Here is a 17,124-nt window from a genome sequence, read left to right as displayed (position 1 = left end):
TTTGCTCCTCCGCGCCGCCAGGGGGCGCTCTGCACTTGGAGCACTCGAGTCGCGTGGCGCTCTTTGTGACGTCACAAAAACGCGCCAACAAGACGCGGCCGCCATGTTGTTTCCCTGAGGGAGGAGAACCCTCCGCCATGACGGAACCGCCGCCATGAAACCCCCGCGGCGGCTCCGGGCGCTCCCGGCGCGGCTTTTGGAGCGTTCGCTGAGCTCCGAGGGGCCCCAGCGAGGCCGGTGGGGGGTGCGGGAGAAGAGAAAGCTGCTGGCGGCGCTGAGGGATCAGGCCCGGCGAGGCCTCCCCGAGCAGCTGCTGCCGGCGGCGCTGAGGGAGAAACTGCCCCGCAGGAGCGAGGCCGAGGTGGGGAGAGCCCCGAACGGGACCCTGAGAGCTCCTGAAAGGATCAGGGATCGCTCCTTAAATCCTTTCTGGGGAGACCCTAAAATCGGCCCCTCAGAGACCCAAAATCCCCTCAGAAACCCTCCCAAAACCCCCCTCAGAGAGTCCAAAATCTTCTCTTCAGGGACCCCAAATCCCCCTTCAGAGAGCCCAAAATCAGCCCCTCAGAGAAACCAAAATGGGTCCCTCAGAAAGTCCAAAAATCTCCTCAGAAACCCCCCTGGGAGAGCCCAAAATCCTCGCTTGGGGAACCCCAAATTCCCCTTCAGAGACCCCAAAATCCCCTCAAAGACCCCAAAATGAGCCCCTCAGAGAGCCCAAAATTCCCTTTAAAGACTCCCCCCAAAATTCCCACTTGGGGAACCCCAAATTCCCCTCAGAGACCCCAAAATCCTCCCAATTCCCCCCAAAATCCCCAAATTTCCCCCCAAATCCCCCAAATTTTCCCCAAAAATCCCCAAATTTCTTCCGAAAATCCCTAAATTTTCCCTAAAATTCCCCCAAAATCCCCAAAACCTCCCCAAATCCCCCAAAATCCCCCAAATTTTCCCCAAATTCCCCCAAAATTTCTCAAATTTCCCCCAAAATCCCCAAATTTCCCCCAAAATCCCCAAATATCCCCCCAAAATCCCCGAATTTTCCCCCAAATCCCTGAATTTTCCCCAAAAATCCCCCAAATTCCCTCCAAATCCCCCAAATTTTCCCCAAAAATTCCCAAATTTTCTCAAAAACCCCCAATTTTCCCCCCACTTTTGGCAGATCCGGGTGTTTCTGCGGCGGCTCCGGGGTCGGGCGGCCCGGGAGGGTTTGAGCTGCAAATTCCAGAATTTTCTGCGCTCCCAGCGCCACATCCGGGCCCCAATCCAGGTTTTTGGGGGAATTTGGGAATTTTTGGGGAATTTTGGGAAATTTTGGGGGAATTTGGGGGAATTTTGGGGGGATTTTGGGAATTTTTGGTGGAATTTTGGGGGATTTAGGGGAATTTTGGGGGGATTTGGGGGAATTTTGGGGGGATTTTGGGAATTTTTGGCGGAATTTTGGGGGATTTAGGGGAATTTTGGGGGGATTTGGGGGGGAATTTTGGGGGATTTTGGAAAAAATTGGGTATTTTGGGGGAATTTTGGGGAAATTTGGACAATTTGGGAGAATTTGGGGGAATTTTGGGGGATTTTGGGGGAATTTTGGGTCATTTTAGAAATTTTTGGGGGAATTTTGGGGGAATTTGGGGAAATTTGGACAATTTTGGGGAATTTTGGAGCAATTTGGGAAAAATTTGGAGGAATTTGGGGAAATTTTGGGGGAATTTTTGGAAATATTGGGGGGATTTTGGGAATTGGGGGGTCTGAGGGGATTTTGGGGGGATTTGGGGGAATTTTGGGGTCCCTGAGGAGAATTTGGGGGGAGTCTTGAGGGGATTTGGGGGAATTTTGAGGGTCCTGTGAGAATTTTGGGGGGTGCTGAGGGGATTTTGGGGGCATATGGGAGAATTTTGGGGAGATTTGAGGGAAATTTTGTGAAATCAGGACTCCAAACCCAATTTTTAATTTATTTAACCCAATTTTTATGGATTTAACCCCATTTTTATTATTCCAGGTGTGGCAGGACCTGACTGAGACCCTCATGGGGGGGGCCCTGGAGGGTCCCCCCAGCGCCGCCTTCTCCCAGGTCAGGGGGGATTTGGGGGGATTTTGGGGGATTTGGGGGGATTCTGGGGGGATTTTGGGGTCCCCCAAATCCCCCACCCCAAATTTGGCCTCAAAACCCCCCCAAAACCCCCCCAAAAACCCAAAAAAACCCCCAAAAATCCCCCCCAGGTGTTGACAGTGGCAGCCACGGAGCCCCTGACCCTGAAACACTCCAAAACCCCCCAAAATTCGGGATCTCCCCAAAATTTGGAGCCTCCCCAGAATTCAGGGACCTCCCAGAATTTGGGGAACCCCCAAAATTCGGAGACCCCAAATCCTGAGGGGCTGGAGGTGGATTTTGGGAAGATTTATCAATTCCTGGCCAAGATCAGCTCGGGGGGAGAGGAGACACAGCTGGGACCTGCAGGTGAGAGGGGAAACAACAAAATTTGGGGGGGAAAAAGCCCAAAAAATTGGGTTTTTAAATGCCAAAAATTTGGGAGGGATTTGAGGTGAGAGAGCCCAAAAATTGGGAGAGAAAACCCCAAAAATTTGGGAGGAAAATCCTAAAAATTGGGAGGGAAAACCTGAAAATTTGGGAGGGAAAAGCCAAAAATTTGGGAGAGAAAATCCCAAACATTGGGAGGGAAAACCTGAAAAATTGAGAGAGAAAATCCCAAAATTTGGGAGGGAAAAACTGAAAATTGGGAAGGAAAAACTGAAAAATTGGGGAGGGGAAACCTAAAAATTTGGGAGGGAAAACCTGAAAATTTGGGGGGAGGAAAAAGTCAAAAATTTGGGAGAGAAAATCCCAAAAATTGGGAGGGAAAACCTGAAATCTTGGGAGGGAAATGCCAAAAATTGAGAGAGAAAATCCCCAAATTTGGGGAGATTCCAAATTTTTTTTTTTTTTTTGTTGGGGAGGGGGGGCAAAATTAGGGGGGGATCCCAGTTCCAAACTGGGATAATCCCAGTTCCACTTTGGGGGGTCCCAGTCCCATTTAGGGAGTCCCAGTCCCAGTTTAGGGGTTCCCAATTCAAACTGGTCCCATCCCAGTCCCATTTTGGGGTTCCCAGTCCCAGTTTAGGGTGTCCCAGTTCAAACTGGGACAATTCCAATCCCAGTTTAGGGTGTCCCAGTCCCAAATTTGGGGTTCCCAGTCCCATTTTGGGGGTTCCCAGTTCAAACTGGGGGTTCCCAGTCCCATTTTGGGGTGTCCCAATCCCATTTAGGGGCTCCCAGTCTCAAACTGGGACAATCCCAGTCCCATTTTGGGGGTTCCCAGTCCCAAATTTTGGGGTCCCAATCCCATTTTGGGGATCCCAGTCCCATTTAGTGGTTCCCAGTTCAAACTGGGCTCATCCCAGTCCCAGTTTAGGGGTCCCAGTCCCATTTTGGGGGTCCCAGTTCAAACTGAGTCCTCCCCAATCTCATTTTGGGGGGTCCCAGTCCCAGTTTAGGGGTTCCCAGTTCAAACTGGGCCCGTCCCAGTCCCATTTTAGGGTTCCCAGTCCCATTTAGGGGTTCCCAGTTCAAACTGGGACAATCCCAGTCCCATTTTGGGGGTTCCCAGTCCCATTTTAGGGGTCCCAGTCCCAGTTTAGGGGGTCCCAGTTCAAACTGGTCTGTTCTCCCCCCCAGAGGCCGCCGTGGTCCTGTCCTTACTGGGAGCGCTGCCGGCCCAACTGGGAGCACTGGGAGGAGCCCTGGGGACCCTCCGACGTCACTTCCGGGGTGTCTGGGGGTCCCTGAGCGCCCCCCGAGGCCCCGCCCCCTCCCAGTGCCCCCCCCTCAACCCCTTACTGGTGTCACTGGCCTTACTGGGACGGGCGGCCTGAGGGAAATTGGGTGGGAGGTCCTGAATTTCCTGGAAATTCCCAAAATTTTGGGGGGTCTTGAATTTCCTGGAGGGCTCAGAATTCCCTGGGGGGGGGGGTCCCCAAAATTTTATATTTTTGGAAATTGGGGATGGGGTCCTGAATTTTTGAGAATTCCCAAAATTTTTGGGTGGAAATCTTGAATTTTTTGGGAATTCCCAGAGCTTTTGAGTGGGAGGGTCCCAAAATTCCTTGAGATGAGACCTCGAAATCCCAAATTTTCTTGGAATTCCCAAAAATTTTTTGGGGGAAATCCCGAAATTTTGGGAATTTGGTCCTGAATTCCCTCCCGGATCTTCCCCAGGTTTTGGGGAAGGGGGAGAAAAAAAATAAATGTTCGAATTTCCCAAAATTGGAGCGTTTGAGACTTGATTGGGGGAGGGACTGGGATAAACTGGGAGGGACTGGGAGGTGTCAGGAGGGGACTGGGATAAACTGGGTTATACTGGGATGGACTGAGAGTGAACTGGGATGAATTGGGAGGAGACTGGGATGGACTGGGAGGGAACTGGGAGTTACTGGGAGGGACTGGGATGAACTGGAATGAACTGGGAGGGACTGGGAGGGAACTGGGAGTTACTGGGATAAACTGGGAGGGGACTGGGACAAACAGATGAACTGGGATTGGACTGGGATGAACTGGGATTGGACTGGGAGGGATTGGGATGAACTGGAATAAACTGGGATTGGACGGGGAGGGACTGGGATGGATTTCCCCCCCCCGTTTCTCCCCCGATGGTTCCGCCCGTCCCGCGTTGGCCACGCCCCCTTTGATGGTCACGTGTCCCCAATGTTTATGCCCCACCCGGCACGTGACCCGCCCTATTACCGGGTGACGTCAGTCACATGACGTCAGTCACATGAGCGGGCGCAGCACCGCCCGGGGATCCTTCCGCGGCCCCGGGACCCCCGGCCCGTTACCGGGACCCTCCCCCATTAACGGGACCCCCCTGGAGTTACCGGGACCCCCCCTGGGACCAACTGGGACTGAGGGCAAGGCCCTTACGCCGTTTCCGTAGCGCTGAGGGCACTCCCCATTCTCTTACGCCGTTTGCGTAGCTCCGCTTCATTGCCGTCAATAGGAGCCCTTTACGCCATTTCCGTATCTCCGCTCCATTCCCGTCCAAAGGAACTCCTTGCGCCGTTTGCGTAGCGCTGAGGGCACTCCCCATTCCCTTACTCCATTTACGTAGCGCCGCTCCATTGCCGTCAATGGGAACTCCTTACGCCGCTTGCGTAGCGCTGAGGGCTATTCCTCATTCCCTTACGCCATTTCCGTTGCGCCCCTCCATTACCTTTAACAGGACCCCATTACGCCATTTGCGTATCTCCGCTCCATTGCCGTTAACGGGGGCTCCTTACGCCATTTACGCAGCGCTGAGGGCACTCCCCGCTCCCTTACGCCATTTGCGCAGCGCTGAGGGCTATTCCTCATTCCCTTTACGCCATTTCCGTATCTCCGCTCCATTACCGCCAATAGGAGCCCGTTACGCCGTTTCCGTATCTCCGCTCCATTACCGCCAATAGGAGCCCGTTACGCCGTTTCCGTATCTCCGCTCCATTACCGCCAATAGGAGCCCGTTACGCCGTTTCCGTATCTCCGCTCCATTACCGCCAATGGGACCCCGTTACGCCGTTTCCGTATCGCCGCTCCCGGCGCAGGTCCCGCCGTTGGCGCAGGCGCGGTGGGGCGGGCCCGGATCCCTGCGCGCTCCCGAGGCTCCGCTGCCGGTCCCGGTCCCGGTGCAGGCCCCGAACAGGCCCCGGCCCCAGCAGGCCCCGGCCCCGGCCCCCGGCCCGGCCCGGCCATGAAGTTCCTGTACAAGGAGGAGCACCCGTTCGAGAAACGCCGCTGCGAGGGAGAAAAGATCCGGAAAAAGTACCCGGACCGAGTCCCGGTGAGATCCGGAATCACCGCCCGGGAGGCCGAAATCCACCCCGGGAGCTCAAAATTCCTCCCTGGGAAACCCGAAATCCACCCCGGGAGCCTCAAAATCCCCACCCGGGAGGCCAAAATCTTCACCGGGAGCCCAAAAATCCTTCCAGGGATCCCCAAAATTCAGCCTTGGAACCCAAAAATCCCCCCCTGGATCCCCAAATTCCTCCCCGGGAACCCAAAAATCCTCCCCGGAAATCGAAAATTCCCACCCGGGATCCCGAAAAATCGTCCGGGGAACCTCAAAATCCTCCGTGGGAAACCCAGAATTCAGCCTTGGAGCCCCAAAATCCTCCCTGGGACCCCCAAAATCGACCCCGGGATCCTCAAAATTCATCCCGGGACCCTCAAAAATCCCCCAAGTTCCCGAAATTTGGGGTTTTTTTGAGGGTTTTCCCTTCCCCTTCCCAATTCCATCAGAATTTTTCTCATTTTTTTAGTGTTTTGGGTTTTTTTTTTTTCCCAGAATTTTTGTGGATTTTCCCAAATTTTTTTTTGGTTTTCCAAAATTTTTGTAGATTTTTCCCCAATTTTACCCCAAATTTTTGTAGATTTTTTTTTCCCAAATTTTTTGTGGATTTTTCCCAAATTTTTTTCTGGTGTTTTTTTTTTTTTTTTTTTTTCTAGATTTTCTGGATTTTCCCCCAAGTTTTTCTGGATTTTTCCCAAATTTTGGTGGATTTTTTTTTTCCCCTCAAAATCAGCAGGTTTTTTCCTTAAATTTTCATGATTTTTACCCAAAATTCAGGGGAATTTTCCCCTAAAATTTCAGGATTTTAACCCAAAATCCAAGGGAATTTCTCCCAAAATCCAGGAATTTTTTCTCCCCCAAAAATCCAAATTTTCCCACAAAACCCACAAGGATTTTCCCTCAAAAATCCAAAATTTTCCTCTCAAAATCCAAATTTTTTTCCCCCAAATTTCAGGAATTTTTTCTCCCAAAAATCCAAGAATTTTTCCCTTTAAAAAAACGAATTTTTTCCTCCCAAATTTCCATTTTTTTTCCCAAAAATTTGCTGAATTTTCCCGTTTTTTGCCCCGTTTCAGGTGATCGTGGAAAAGGCGCCCAAGGCCCGAATTGGGGACCTGGACAAGAAGAAATACCTGGTGCCCTCCGACCTCACAGGTGGAATTTGGGGGATTTTGGGGATTTTTTGGGAATTTTGGGGAATTTAGGGGGTTTTTTTCTAATTTTCTGGAGGATTTTTGGGGTGATTTGGGGTTTTTTTGGTGGAATTTTTGGGGTTTTAGGTGGTTTTTGGGAATTTTAACGTGGAATTTTGGGATTTTTTTGGGGAGTTTTTTGGGAAATTTTTGGGGGATTTTCGGGGATTTTTTTTTTTATTTTGGGGATTTTTTGGGGATGTTTTGGGGGATTTTTTGGGGATTTTTTGGGAATTTCTTGGGAGTTTTTTGTGAATTTTGGGGGGAATTTTAGGGAATTTTGGGGGGATTTTTGGAGAATTTTGAGGAAATTTGGGGAATTTTGGGGATTTTTGGGGGAATTTTTTGGGGAAATTTTAGTGAATTTTTTGGAATTTTTGGTGGAAATTTGGGGAATTTTTACGGAATTTTTGGGCAATTTGCAGGTGAGTTTTGGGCATTTTTGGGGGTGATTTGGGGTCATTTTGGGGGTGATTTTTTGGTGGTTTGGGGTTTTAAAGAAATTTTTGGGCGATTTAGGGGTTTTTTGGGGCTCATTTTGGAGAATTTTGGGGTGATTTTTTTGGTTCCTTGGGGTAATTTTGGGCGATTTGGGGTTTTTTGGGGGCGATTTTTTATTTTTGGGGTTTTTAGGGGCGATTTTTCGGTTTCTTGGGGCCGTTTTGAGTGATTTTTGGGTTTTTTTGGGAGAGATTTTTCATTTTTGGAGGTAATTTTTTCTTTCCTTGGGGTTGTTTTGGGTGACTTGGGATTTTTTTGGGCGATTTTTCACTTCCTTGGAGCTGTTTTGGGTGATTTTTGGGGCGATTTTTCATTTTTGGGGTTTTCTGGGCCGATTTTTTCATTTTTGGGGTTGAATTTTCTGATTTTTGTGTGGTTTTTTGGCAGTGGGGCAGTTCTATTTCCTGATCAGGAAGAGGATCCACCTGCGGGCCGAGGACGCTTTGTTCTTCTTCGTCAACAACGTCATCCCCCCCACCAGCGCCACCATGGGCCAGCTCTACCAGGTCCAAAACACACCTAAAATTACCCAAAAATACCAAAAAATGACCTGGGAGAAAACGGGGGGAAATTGGGATTGTTCAGGGAAAAAATTGGGGTAATTGGGGAAAAAATTGGGGGGAGAAATTTGGATTATTGGGGGAAAAAAAATTGGATTATTCAGGAAAAAAAATTGGATTATTAGGGAAAAAAATTGGGATTATCTGGGGAAAAAATTTGATTATCCAGGGAAAAAAAATGGGAGGGAAAAATCTGGATGATCTGGGAAAAAATTCGGATTGTCTGGGGAAAAATTGGGGGGGAAAAATTGGGATTATCCAGGAAAAAAAATTTGGACTATTAGGGGGAAAAAATGGATTATTCAGGAAAAAATTGGGAGGGAAAAATCGTGAGAATCAGAGAAAAAATAAGGATAATCAGGGAAAAAATTGGGGAAAAAATTTGGATTATCCAGGAAAAAAAAAATGACAGGAAAGAATTGGGAGTATCCAGGAAAAAGTTGTGAGGGAAAAATTGGATTATCTGGGAAAAAATTTGGATTATTCAGGAAGAAATTGAGGGAATCAGGGAAAAAAATTGGGGGGAAAAATTGAAATTATCTGAGAAAAAAATTGGGATAATCAGGGAAAAATTTGGATTATCCAGAGAAAAATTGGGAGGGAAAAATTTGGATTATTGGGAGAAAAAATTGGGGGGGGGGGGGAAAAGTTGTGAAATGGTTAAAAAGTGGTGGAAAAAAAGGTTTAAAAAAAGGGGGTTTAGGAAATTTCGGGGGTTCAAAATATCCTGAAAAAGTGTGGGAAGGAACTTGGAAAATTTGGGTGGAAAAAGGGAAAATTTGGGATGAAAAAGTCAAAATTTGAGATGGAAAAAGGAAAATTTGGGTGGAAAATTTGGGAGGATAAAGGGAAAAATTGGGTGAAAAAGGAGAAAATTTGGGGTGGAAAAAGGGAAAAATTGGGGGAAAATTTTGGGAGGAAAAAAGGGAAAATTTGGGAGGAAAAAAGGGAAAATTTGGGATGATTTTTAAAGTTGAAATTCCGGGTTTTTAACCCCGAAATTCCCAGTTGTATTTAACCCCTTAATTCCCGGGTTTCCCCCTCGTTATTCCCGGTTTTTATTCCTCTTTTTCCCGGTTTTTAACCCCATAATTCCCGGTTGTTTTTCACCCCGTAATTCCCGGTTTTTCAGGCTGTTATTCCCCGTTTTTAACCCAGGAAATTCCCGGTTTTTCCCCCCCAAATTCCCCATTTTTAACCCCTTTATCCCCATTTTTCCCCCTCAGGAGCACCACGAGGAGGATTTCTTCCTTTACATCGCCTACAGCGACGAAAGTGTCTACGGGGCCTGAGATCGGCCTCGTCCCGCCCTTCCCTCCCCTCCCAACAATTTCCGGTTCTTTCCCGGTTTATTTTTTCCCCGTTCCCGGTTTAATTTTGGGTTTTTTTGGGGTTTTTTTCCTCATTTTTTCCGCCCCCCCCTCAGTTCCTTCCCCCCCTCAAATAAAAGCGACGGAGCCGCCTCAGGGCCTGGACCGGAAGTGGGCGTGGTCTGACATGCGCGGTGCGGACGATGGGCGTGGTTTATAGAGTGCGTACTGTCTAATTTAAATATTGGGCGTGGTTTGCATAATGAGTTCCCCGCGCGTGCGCACAAGGTAAGCTCGGCGGATTTGCATAATGAGCTCCGCGCACGCGCGTTGGGGCGCCGAATTTGGAAGGCGAAAGGGGCGTGGCTTAAAAAATAAAATCGTTGCGCTTGCGGGCAAAGCAAAGTAAGAGCGAGGAGGGGGCGTGGTTTGCATAATGAGCTTTGCATGAGATTTGTCCGTTCCGTATTAAGAGACGGGAGGGGTGTGGTTTGCATAATGAGCAGAAAGCAAATTGAGGGCGGGGTCGGGGCGTAATTTGCATAATAGCGCCGCGCGCATGCGTAAGAGTCAAAATAAGCCATAAAGGGGGCGTGGTTTGCTTAATGAGAGGCGCAGTGGGTAAAATGTTACGGAGAAGGCGTGGCTTGCATAATTAGATAGGTGCGCATGCGCAGAACGCAAAGTGAGTGAAGGAAAGGGCCGTTCGCGCCCGGAGAGGGGCGTGGCTTGGCCGAAGGGGCGCGGTTTGCGCTTGCGCGGTGCGGGGAGCAGGCGGGGCCTGGGCGGCGGGGGCGGGGCCTGGCGGGGGCGGCGCGGAACGAGGCGGCACCGGACGGAGCGGGCGCGGAACCGGGGGGGCCCGGCGGGGCCGCGGCCATGGCCGAGCCCGGAGGTACCGGGACGGGACGGGGCGGGAGGGGAAAGGAGGGAGCGCGGCGGGCCCGGTACCGGCGGGCTCGGAGCCGCCAAAGTGCCGGTACCGGCTCACGGCTCGAGGTCCCGGTAATGGAGAGGGGGGACACACCGGGAGTGGCGGTGCCGGGAGAGCAAAGAGCGGCCAAACCGGGAGCGTTGGGAGCCGGGAGCGGTGGGAGCTGGAGGACGAACCGGCGGGGATTTCCAGGCGGTACCGGGCGGGTTTGGAACTCTGAGATCGCCGGTAACGGCGAGGAGCTGGAGCCGGTACCGGGGGGAGCCGGAGGCAGAACTGGGGGGGGATTTAGAGCCGGTACCGGAGGGAGTTTGGAGCCAGTACTGGGGGGATTTTGAACTCTCAGATCGCCGGTACCGGGGAGGGGAGTTTGGACCTCTGAGACCGCCGGTACCGAGGGGATTTAGAGCCGGTACTGGGGGGGTTTGGAGCCGGTACTGGGGGGGTTTGGAGCCGCCGGTACCGGGGGATTTGGACCTCTCAGAGCCCCGGTACCAACCCCGGAGCGGGACCGGAGAACCGAGGGGAAGGGGGGCAGTTCGGAGCCGGTACCGGGGGGGATTGGAGCCTCCGGAGCCGCCGCACCGATCCCGGGGAGGCTCCGGTGGGTCCCGGTGCCGGTGCCGGTGTGACCTCCCCGTCCCTTCCCGTTCCACAGAAGCGCTGGGGCCGCTGAAAACCGAAGCGCAGGTGAGCGGGGAGCGGCGGGAGGGCCCCGGGGAGGCTCCGGGAGGGGCGCGGGGACGGGGATTCCCCCTCTGCCCGAGCCTTCCGCCACTCCCGGTGCTCCCGGGAGGGCTCCCGGGGCTTTGGACGGGGTTTAACGGGAAAATCCCGGTGTTCACGGTGTGTGTCCCCCCCCAACCCTTCCCTCCGCTCGGTTCCCGGTACCGGCAGCCCCCGGAAAAGCGGCGGAGGACGATCGAGGACTTCAATAAGTTCTGCAGCTTCGTGCTGGCCTACGCCGGGTACATCCCGGCGGCCGCCGAGGTAACCGGGGCACGCACCGGGAGGGCACCGGGGGTTACCGGGGAAGCACCGGGAGGGCCGGGAGAAGCGCCGGGAATGCGGCGGAGGCACCGAGAGGGATCGCGGGGGTAACGGGAGAGAACCCAAGACCTGCGGGGGGGGTCCCGGAGGGGCTACCGGGAGAACACCGGGAGTTACCGGGAGGTACCGGAGGGGCAGCGGGAGATCTCGGGGGAGGCACCGGACGGGGGTTTGAAGAGGCGGGAGGTTTTTAACGGGGGGTCCCCGGTTTTTATCCCCCCCCCCTCCTCGTTCCCCCCCCCGGTTCCCCCCGGCCCCGCCGCCGCCCCGGCAGCTCCCGGCGTGCCCCGCGCGGCCCCGCCTGATTGACAGCGCGCTCAACCCCGCCCCCCCGCGCTCCCCGCCAATCGCGTGGTGTCTCGCTCTAAACCACGCCCACCGCGGGAAGTCCCTGAGGGGGGAAAGCCCCGCCTACTCGCGGGGACCAATCGCAGCGCGGCTTTTGGTGGCCACGCCCTCTGCTCGCCGCGGGTGACGCTGGGGGGTGGATGCCATGATTGGTGCGGGGACTACAAGTCCCGGCGTGCCTTGCGGCGTGGCGCCATGTTGAGGCGGGGGTTCGTGAGGGACGACTTTGGGGGGGATTTTTGGGGGTCCTGGTTGTGTTTTGGGACTCCTGAGATGGAGCGAATTTTGAGGGTCTCGAGGTAAATTTGAGGTTCCTGGAGTTGATTTGGGGGTTCTGGGTGTGGGTTTTGAGGGGGATTTTGGAGGTGCTGGGTTGGATTTGGGGGTCCTGAGTTGGATTTGGGGGATCCTGAGTGGATCTGGGGGATCCCGGCTGGATTTTGAACATCCCTGCCCAGATTCGGGTGTAAATTCAGGAGTCCTGAGTTGGATTTTGAGGTAAACTTGAGGCCCCTCGGTATCGCGGGTTGAATTTCGTTTATCCCGATAAATTTTAGTACCTTTTTTTCCCCCCAGGACTCCCCCTGGCCCTCGTCCGGCCCCAGCTCGCCCCGTCCCGCCGGGGGGGACTCGTGGGGCTCAGCCCCCGCCGCCCTCCGCACCATCGAGACCTTCGTCCGAAAAGCCAAATCCTCCAAAAAACGCGCCCTGGCACCCCCGGAATCGGCGATTTTGGACAAAATGCGCCTCAAAGACTCCCTGTTCGACCTCCCCGCTCCTCCTCCTCCTCCTCCTTCTCAAAACAACCCGGGACCGACCCCTCAGAAACGCCGGGAGCGCCGGAACCGCCGCGGGGATTCGGGGCTGGGCGGAGGCTCCCGGGGAAGCCGAGAAAACTCTCGGATCCGGGTGAAAAAGAGCAAAAAAAGGCGCTGGAAAAAAGGCGAGAGAGGGATTTTGGGCCGGGGCTCGCCCAGCGAGGAGACGGATTCAGAGGAGGAACCGCCCTCGCCTCCCCCGGCCCCGCCGCCGCCGCCGCTGCCGCCGCCCCCCGAGGGGGGGAAACTGGGGGTCCTGGGGGGGCCCGGGGCCGTGCTGGGGGCGCCCAAGGAAGGGGGGAGCACCGAGACCAGCCGGGACGGCGACGGCAGCGACAGCGAGGGAGACCCCAGGGTGATGGACGAGGACATCATGGTGGAGTCGGGTGAGGTTTGGGGGTCTCAGGGGAGTTTGGAGTGAGGTTTGGGGGTCTCAGAGGGGTTTGGAGTGAGGTTTGGGGGCTCTCAGGGGGTTTGGAGTGAGGTTTGGGGGTCTCAGAGGGGTTTGGAGTGAGGTTTGGGGGCTCTCAGGGGGTTTGGAGTGAGGTTTGGGGCTCTCAGAGGGGTTTGGAGTGAGGTTTGGGGGCTCTCAGGGGGTTTGGAGTGAGGTTTGGGGCTCTCAGAGGGGTTTGGAGTGAGGTTTGGGGGCTCTCAGGGGGTTTGGAGTGAGGTTTGGGGGTCTCAGGGGGTTTGGAGTGAGGTTTGGGGGTCTCAGAGGGGTTTGGAGTGAGGTTTGGGGCTCTCAGGGGGTTTGGAGTGAGGTTTGGGGGTCTCAGAGGGGTTTGGAGTGAGGTTTGGGGCTCTCAGGGGGTTTGGAGTGAGGTTTGGGGGTCTCAGGGGGTTTGGAGTGAGGTTTGGGGGTCTCAGAGGGGTTTGGAGTGAGGTTTGGGTGTTTTGAGTGGAATTTGGGGGTCTAAGGGGGGTTTTGGGGTGAGGTTTGGGGATCTCAGGGGGGTTTGGGGTCTCTGGAGTGGTACCCGGGTCAGGGACAAGGATGTCATGGTGGAGTCGGGTGAGATTCAGGGGGAAATTTGGGGGTTTGAGGGGAATTTGGGGGGGTTTGGGGTGAGGTTTGGGGGTCTCAGGGGGGGTTTGGGGTCTCTGGAGGGGTTGGGAGGGTCATGGATAAGGACGTTGTGGTTTGGTCGGGTCAGTTTGGAGGGAAATTTAAAGGTTTGAGGAGAATTTGGGGGGTTTGGGCTCAGGTTTGGGGGTCTCAGGGGGGTTTGGGGTCCCTGGAGGGGTCGGGAGAGTCATGGATGAGAAGATTATGGTGGAGTTGGATGAGTTTTGGGGGAAATTTTGGGATTTTTGGTGGTCCCAAGGAAAATATGGAGATTCCAGGTGACAATTGGGGCAAAACCCAATCCCAGGCAAAAAACTTGGGATGTTTCTGGTAGATTCGGGACATAAATTTTTGAGATATGGGTGATCCCAGAGAAATTTTCGGGATTCCAGCTGAAATTTGGGACATAAATTCCAATCCTAGGAAAACCTTTGGGTGTTCCTAGTAAATTTAGGACATAAATTTGAAAATTTGGTCTATCCCAGAGAAAAATTCCAGAGCCCAGGCAGGATTTGGGTTACAAATTTTGGGGTTATCTCAACCTGAAATTTCTCTATTTTCGCTGCTTTTTTTCTGGGATATTTCAAATTGTTTTGGGGTTATCACAACCTCAAATTTCTCTATTTTCGCTGCTTTTTGTGGGTTTTTTTTTATTGTTAAAACCCTTTTATAAATTCTTTAATATTTAATATATTTTTGGGGGTTAATTTCAGGCGACGACTCGTGGGATTTGATCACCTGCTACTGCCAAAAACCTTTCGCGGGGCGGCCCATGATCGAGTGCAGCCAATGCGGCACCTGGATCCACCTGTCCTGTGCCAAGGTGAAGAAAAACAACGTCCCCGACGTCTTTTATTGCCAAAAATGCCGCGAGGGGCCCCGCAGGGCCGGCCCCGCCACCCCCCGGGCCACGGGGGACTCCTAAAACCCCACCCCGGGGAGATTCGGGGGCTCCTGGCAGCGAAATCTGCCCAAAAATCTCAATTTTTTGAGGGGTCGAGACTTTTAAAGGGTTTGGAAGCTTCTCCCGAAAAAAAAAAAAAAAAAAAGAAGTTTTTTGGAGGGTTTGGTTCCCAAAATTTGAGATTTTTTTTTTTTTTGGGGGGGGGGAGTTGGAACCCGCCCTGGAATTGGGAGATTCCCCGGGAAAATTGGAGATTTTGGGTTTGTGATTCTTCCCCCAAAATTGTGGAGGTTTTGGGAGGGGGTTGGAAGGTGCCCAAAATTTAAGATTTTGGGGGTTGGAAGGTCCCCAAATTTTGAGATTTTGGAGGTTGGAAAGGGCCCAAAATTTGGGATTTTGGGGGTTTGTGATCTCTCTTGAAATTCAGAGGTTTGGGAGGTTTGGAACCTCTTCCCGAAATTGTGATGGTTTGGGGGGTTGGAAATTTCCCAAAAATTGAGATTTTTGGGTTTTGTGATCTCCCCCCTCTTCCCCCTCGAAATTGTGAGATTTTGGAGCCCCCAAAACGGGAGATTTCAGGGCATTCTCGCCTCAAATCGGGAGATTTTTGGCCTTTGGAACCTCCCCCCTCCCAAATTGTGAAGGTTTGGGGTTTGTAAAACCCCCGAAATTATGAGATTTTTGGGTCCACCTCCTTCAAAAATGGGGATTTTTGGGGGGGTCTTTTACCTCCCCCTTCCCCATAAGTTGTGGGTTTTTGGGGGTTCTGGTTAAAAATTTGGGGGGGTTGGTTTTGGGGTCCCTCATCTGCAGGACAGGAGGGGTTTGGGGTACAAGATTTTGGGGGGCTCTTACCCCAAATCATGAGGATTTTGGGGTCCCTCACCCCTAAAATGGGAAGATTTTGGGGGAGGAAATTTCCCTCATCCCAAATTAAGATTTGGGGAGCCCCCCCTTCGATAGGGGAGGTTTTAGGGGGGGTCCCCCTACCCCAAATTATGAGATTTTGGGGTCCCCCATCCCTGAGGAAGAGAAGTTTGGGGGGTCCTTCACCCCAGACAAAAAGACTTTGGGGACTCCCCCTAAAATAGGGGGATTTTGGGGGTGTTCTTTGCCCCAAATCATGAGATTTTTGGGGTGTTCCACCCCTGAGAAAAGGAGAAATCGGAGGCCCCGCACCCCAAACTAAGATTTGGGGGAAAACTCCCCTAAAAGGGGGAGGAATTTGGGGTTCTTTACCCCAAAATAAGAGAGTTTTGGGGTTCCCTGCCCCGTGTTATGAGGTTTTTGGGGTCCCAGTTAAAATTTAAGGGACCCCTCGCTAAGTTCAAGGGAGTTTTGGGGGGTTTTTAACCCTCCAGGGCACCAAGTTTGGGGGTCCCGTGCCCCAGTTCATGAGGTTTTTTGGGGTGTCTCGACCCCAGTACAAGATTTTTGAGGGGTGAAAATCCCACCCCTAAAATGGGGAGGGGGATTTTGGGGGGGTCCCTCACCCCCAAACTCCGAGGTTTTGGAAACAGGTTTTTTCATGTGTGTTATTTTTCTAAACGTTCCCTGCACCCCACTTTTTTGGGGGGGGCCTCCCCCAAGTTTTTGGGGGTGTTTAGAGCATCATTTTGCAGGAGGGGGGAATCACCCCCAAAAACAGGAAGGGTCTGTCCCAGTTTGGGGGGAGTTTTAGGGGGGAATTTGGGGGATCCCCCCCTCAAACCTCCCCCAGTTGGAATTTGGGGGGAGCCCCCCCCACACACCTTTTATTCCCTTTTCCCTCTCTTTGTTTGAAGGATAATATTTTGGATTTTGGGGGGCTGCAGTCCTGCCCCCGTTGTAAATAAACGGCGCCGTTGCTTCGTACCTGGGCTGGGTTTGTGTTTTGTGTGTCCGTCTGATGAGCCCCAAAATCCTCAAAATGAGCCCCAAAATGTGAGGGGAAAAAAGGGTGGAAAACGTGAAGGGGAAAAAAGAGCGGGAAACGTGAGGGGAGAAAAGGGTGGGAAATGTGAAGGGAAAAAAGAGCGGGAAATGTGAGGGGAAAAAGGGTGGAAAACGTGAGGGGAGAAAAGGGCGGGAAACGTGAGGGGAGAAAAGGGCGGGAAACATGAGGGGGAAAAAGGGCGGGAAACGTGAGGGAATAAAAAAGGGCGGGAAACGTGAGGGGAGAAAAGGGCGGGAAACGTGAGGGGAGAAAAGGGCGGGAAACGTGAGGGGAAAAAGGGCGGGAAACGTGAGGGGAAAAAGGGCGGGAAACGTGAGGGAATAAAAAAGGGCGGGAAACGTGAGGGGAGAAAAGGGCGGGAAACGTGAGGGGAGAAAAGGGCGGGAAACGTGAGGGGAAAAAGGGCGGGAAACGTGAGGGGAAAAAGGGCGGGAAACGTGAGGGAATAAAAAAGGGCGGGAAACGTGAGGGGAGAAAAGGGCGGGAAATGTGAGGGGGGAAAATGGTGGGAAACATGAGGGGAAAAAAAGGGCGGGAAACGTGAGGGAAAAAATGGTGGGAAATGTGAGGGAAAAAATGGTGGGAAATGTGAGGGGGAAAAGGGCGGGAAACATGAGGGGACAAAAAGGGCAGGAAATGTGAGGGAGGTAAAAGGGCGGGAAACGTGAGGGGAAAAAGGGCGGGAAACGTGAGG

General features: G+C 52.9%; 3 protein-coding genes across 3 annotated transcripts; all 3 read left to right on the top strand.

Moving 5' to 3' along the window:
- The first annotated feature begins 65 nt into the window (after positions 1-65).
- On the top strand, positions 66-4,255 carry SNAPC2 (small nuclear RNA activating complex polypeptide 2). The gene is made up of 5 exons (XM_083881497.1): positions 66-361; positions 1,160-1,267; positions 1,994-2,065; positions 2,215-2,452; positions 3,668-4,255. The coding sequence occupies exons 1-5, from the start codon at positions 155-157 to the stop codon at positions 3,862-3,864; spliced, it is 822 nt and encodes a 273-aa protein (XP_083737623.1). The 5' UTR covers positions 66-154; the 3' UTR covers positions 3,865-4,255.
- A 1,337-nt stretch (positions 4,256-5,592) lies between these two features.
- On the top strand, positions 5,593-9,545 carry GABARAP (GABA type A receptor-associated protein). Its single transcript, XM_083881490.1, has 4 exons — positions 5,593-5,801; positions 6,887-6,965; positions 7,892-8,010; positions 9,291-9,545. Exons 1-4 carry the CDS (start codon positions 5,712-5,714, stop codon positions 9,354-9,356), a joined length of 354 nt encoding a protein of 117 aa, XP_083737616.1. The 5' UTR covers positions 5,593-5,711; the 3' UTR covers positions 9,357-9,545.
- Positions 9,546-10,206: 661 nt separating this feature from the next.
- Positions 10,207-16,348, top strand: PHF23 (PHD finger protein 23). Its single transcript, XM_083881546.1, has 5 exons — positions 10,207-10,269; positions 10,967-10,998; positions 11,206-11,298; positions 12,283-12,910; positions 14,304-16,348. Exons 1-5 carry the CDS (start codon positions 10,254-10,256, stop codon positions 14,513-14,515), a joined length of 981 nt encoding a protein of 326 aa, XP_083737672.1. The 5' UTR covers positions 10,207-10,253; the 3' UTR covers positions 14,516-16,348.
- Positions 16,349-17,124: the final 776 nt, after the last annotated feature.

The sequence above is a fragment of the Zosterops lateralis genome (genome assembly GCF_965231275.1).
Source record: "Zosterops lateralis genome assembly, chromosome: 34".
Classification (NCBI taxonomy): domain Eukaryota; kingdom Metazoa; phylum Chordata; class Aves; order Passeriformes; family Zosteropidae; genus Zosterops; species Zosterops lateralis.
Note: the sequence above shows the minus strand (reverse complement) of the source record. Positions and strands in the feature narration are given on the sequence as shown.